Below are 4,500 nucleotides of genomic sequence, written 5' to 3' on the forward strand. Positions count from 1 at the left end.
ACTGTTTTGTGCAATCAAATTGATACCGAAGGATGGTTTGTTTAACAGCGAAATTCAGTAATCTTAAGTTGTAACAATCAATAATAGAACGTTTGTTCGTTAGTAAACTCAATGACTGTTTAATAATTAATTTTGATATTAATTGTTAAATAATAAGAACAAGTTTTCAACGTTTTAAGTGTTGCTAACTTTTTACAAGACTCATGGCTAGTTATGGGAAAGTTCATGACGGCATGCACCACTTTAACCAACTATTGGACACAATCCGTTCTTTATTGTCTCCATTTCAAAAAAATTCTAATTTTAGTTGTGGGTATTCTCACTTTTTATCATAATTGTGGGAAATGTATGGGTCTTCGTGAGTTTTTGATTGATCAATTAATGTATTATCAATCAATACTCTCATATTATCTCTTGATATATCCCTTTCAAATCAATGAAATTTTGAATGATAACGCAAGGTTTGAAAGACATGACATTTGATGTTAAAACCCCCATTTAGCTGTGATCTCTTAAAGACTTAGTTTCCTACGTGTAGATTTACAATTTCTAGTCCATGAAAAGAAGGCATATTTGCATACTGTCCACGTGGCTGGACACGGTTGGTTATAGATAAGCCACACACACACACACAACCCTAGAACAAACACTAAACAAAAACACACTTGCAATTGCCGGGGGCGGACCCCTTCTTTCTAAAATCTAAACCCAATCATTGATATCAGTCTCCTATTCCACCCTTCCTGTTCTTCCTGCCAACACCACTCTCCTCCTCCTCCTCCTCCTCCTCCTCTTCTTTTCTTCTTCCCTTAAACCCTACCTTATCCCCCCTGTGTAGTACATACTCAGCAACACCAAAACATGATTCTTGAACACTCAATCTTCCTTCTTACACTCTTCGTTTTCTCACTTTCAATCCATTTCTGGGGTTCATCTTGTCGAGAATCACCAACCATTTACGAAGCACTCAAATCAAACGGATTACCCATGGGTTTGTTTCCAAAAGGAGTGACCAACTTCAGCTTGGATGATTCCGGCCGGTTTCAGGTGTACTTGGATCATGCTTGTAATGCCAAGTTCGAAGACGAATTGCACTATGATCAAATCGTTTCAGGCAATTTGACATATGGTCAGATCGTTGAATTGTCGGGGATTTCTGTTCAAGATTTGTTTTTGTGGTTCTCAGTAAAGTCTATCTGGGTCGATATACCAAGTTCGGGTTTAATTTATTTTGATGTGGGTGTTGTTTCGAAACAGTTTTCTTTGTCTTCCTTTGAAACCCCAAGAGATTGTTTGGCTTCCTCTGTGCCTAAGGTATCTAAATTTCATACGTTTGACTTTCTGTTACTTGTTCGGTTGTTCATTTCTTGTTACTTTGACTTTATATTTTTGGAATTTTGCTCTGTAAATCATAAATTGGATGCTGATCTTAAATGTACTCTAGAGTTTTCATATGTTTGACTTTTTTTTTTTTTTTTTTTGTTACTCTTGTTACTTTGGCTTCTTCATATTTGTGGGTTTTTGTTACCGAGTTAATTAGATTCTGTAATGGGTTTCACCAAAAATTGGAATTGAAACTGTGTAAAATCTAGTCAATTGAAGTGGAATATCACTTCAGGGTAAAAGATAAACCCTTGGATTCTTGTAGTTCACGAATGCTGATTTTTCTCTATCCGTGGTTTTCTGTTTGTACTTTTTGGAGTTTAGAATCTTGATCGATAAAGTTGTATTCTATTTGCTTCTGGTTTGAAAACTTGTAGTTCTCAATGTACATCGAGTGTTCAGAATCTTGATTGATAAAGTTGTAATCTTTTTGCTTCTTGTATCCAGATCCTATCAAGAAAACTCGGGCACCATGAACCCAATCATCAAGAACCATTGAGGGGAGTTTTATGAATTCGGGATTTAAAGGGTACTTAATCATTCAAATCGGTACAATTGCTCAATCAAGTAATGGGTATTTCCATTTCTTGTATGTATATGTGTTCAAGTTGAAAAGTTAATTAGTTTAGGTTGTTCTATGGTTCATCGTTAGTGTGTTTGCTTCATAAATTTCTGTCTAGTATATGCAAATATGTTCAAAATGATTGAAATCAAGGAGAAGATGATACACGAAACACAATGTAGAACAACCGAAGTCAAGAGAAGTGTAAGTTATCGTACATGTCGGAGCAAAGGATCATACAGGTTCATTTTCAATTCTTGCATTCATTACGAATATGAACATAAGATGTTTCAAGTTTTGGTTTTTATAGTGTTTTAAATAGTGATTGATAAGGCACCCCTAGTTCTTTTGATTCAATAAATAAGAAATAAGTATGATTTTTATTGTCTTTTATATGATTTTTATTCTTTTTTTTCAGTTGTTACTTGAATTCATTTCTATAACATTAAGGTTATTTTTGCTGAAAAACTAGCAGCTAGTTGATAATATAGCTACTAGAAATAATATTTGACATAAACATTGAAATATATAAAATAACATAAAAGGGTATGTAAAGTTTGAGTTTTTCTTAATGAATAAAGAATATATATGGAAAACTTTTAAAAAGTTAGAAGCCCATTGAAACATTAGGTTGAGTAATTTTTAAAAAACTTGCTTATACTTTACTTTTTGGTTGGTCAAATATGAGTATGACAACCTAAAAAGAATTTGAAAAATAAAATACTAACTTAACTTATAACTTAGTTATTGCAAGCTACAAACCCTTTGTACTACAAACCAAACATGACCTAGGCGTATCTAGACCTGTCAATGGAGCAGGTTTGGAGCGAATCACCATTGATCCAAACCCGTTTAAAAAAATAAAGACATGACCCGTCATGCTCCAATAACCCTTAGGGTCTTGAATAATCGAATCCATACCCGTATCCACCGGATCAACGAATACCCGACCCTTTTATAATATTAAATTTTCATAATTTTTATGTTTTCCACAAAGTAATATTTCTCAAAAAGATAAAATGTCTACTTAAACAAGATGTAAATTAATTTATACTCAAAGTCCAATACAATATAAATGACATTTTACTTGAACATGGAGTTGTATATTTTGTTGTCATATATATATATATATATATATATATATATATATATATATATATATATATATATATATATATATATATATATATATATATATATATATATATATATATATAATGGGGCGGGTTATAAGTGGAGCGGATCGACAGTGATCCATACCCAACCTATTTATTAAAAGGGTAAACGAATAAACGAATCGAAAATTAAAATCCAAACCCATAAAATTCTTACGGGATTTTACGGGTTTGGAGCGAATCAGGTTCAAAATCCGCCCAATTGACAGGTCTAGGTGTATCTAATTAAGTTTCTCGTTGTAAAGAGCATTCATATGAGACTTTTCCTTTCAATAAACCTTTCTTTGTGATGCTAATATGATTAAATCGATCTAAATCATTGCTTTGTGTAATTATAGTTTAGAAAAGGAGATTCTCTTTTGTTGGTATGGTTTTTATATGGACCATCTATGAGATATCTTTTTGGGGTTTCAGTGTTTTTTTATTCCTTAAACTTAAAGTGGCAAAAGGGCCTTTTAGTCTTACATATCGTTTTCTATTTAACTTTTTAATTTTAAACCAGTGAAACTTTGTTATTAGTTAATTTTATGAACTTCCAAAATGTTTTTAATTAATTTTATGAAACTTTCTTTTTAACTCTATAATTTTAAACAATTGAAACTTTGTTATTAGTTAATTTTATGAACTTCAAAAATGTTTTTTTTTTAAAAGGAAACCTTACTAACGAGGGTTTCTAATGCCAACTTTTGCAAACCGACTAATCATCCGTTGCAAACATGATACTATGTCTCATGTTGTGGCGTCAGTACAGGTGAACTTTCATTACGATATAGACTAAGTAGTGTCAGAATTTTTGAACATGTCCAAAATATTTTATATAATGTGATGATGATGACTCATGTCAAATTTGGTCGTTCTAAAAATTCATTTTGATGACAAAATTAGAAGATAATATAATATGTACTTCTTCATAAAAACAAGCATCAACTCTTAACATCATTTCAGAAATATTACTACATTTGATGCTATTAATTAAATCGCTTAATAGTTATTATATGTTGACCGAAACCTCTATGAACAAATTATTAAAGCCAACTCCAATGAAATTGTATTGTAAGCTTTAACTCTTTCTAATAAATAAATGTTTTTTTTTTACCAATTGTCATATACTCATTTAATTTGTCAAATGTTATTATTTAGTTATTTTGAATTAATTCTTTTTCCACATAATATTTTATTAGTTTTTCTATTTTATTAAATTCCACTTATTATTTTAATATAATAATTGCAATAAGTGATATAATAAATGTATATCAATTTTATTAATGAACTTACTTTTTAATTTCAAAATTCTCAAAATTAAAGTTTTTTATTTTTTTTTATCTATTTAACTTATTTGCTTAAATTTAAAAGATAAAAAAAAATATTTTCATTATAATA

The 4,500-nt window shown here is 30.4% G+C and overlaps 1 protein-coding gene across 1 annotated transcript; it reads left to right on the forward strand.

The window, feature by feature from the left end:
• Positions 1-987: 987 nt before the first annotated feature.
• Positions 988-2,417, forward strand: LOC145046971 (uncharacterized). Its single transcript, XM_078995227.1, has 2 exons — positions 988-1,314; positions 2,364-2,417. Exons 1-2 carry the CDS (start codon positions 988-990, stop codon positions 2,415-2,417), a joined length of 381 nt encoding a protein of 126 aa, XP_078851353.1.
• The last annotated feature ends 2,083 nt before the right edge of the window (positions 2,418-4,500 follow it).

The sequence above is a fragment of the Lactuca saligna genome, chromosome 5, assembly GCF_052625555.1.
Source record: "Lactuca saligna cultivar CGN05327 chromosome 5, ASM5262555v1, whole genome shotgun sequence".
Lineage (NCBI taxonomy): Eukaryota > Viridiplantae > Streptophyta > Magnoliopsida > Asterales > Asteraceae > Lactuca > Lactuca saligna.

What these genes read in the sequence shown, in the direction of transcription:
- LOC145046971 (XM_078995227.1), top strand. Translation starts at nt 988, where the DNA reads ATGGGTTTGTTTCCAAAAGGAGTGACCAACTTCAGCTTGGATGATTCC. An exon ending in TGGCTTCCTCTGTGCCTAAG is followed by an intron (nt 1,315 to 2,363) that starts GTATCTAAATTT and finishes CTTTTTTTTCAG; the next exon opens with TTGTTACTTGAATTCATTTC.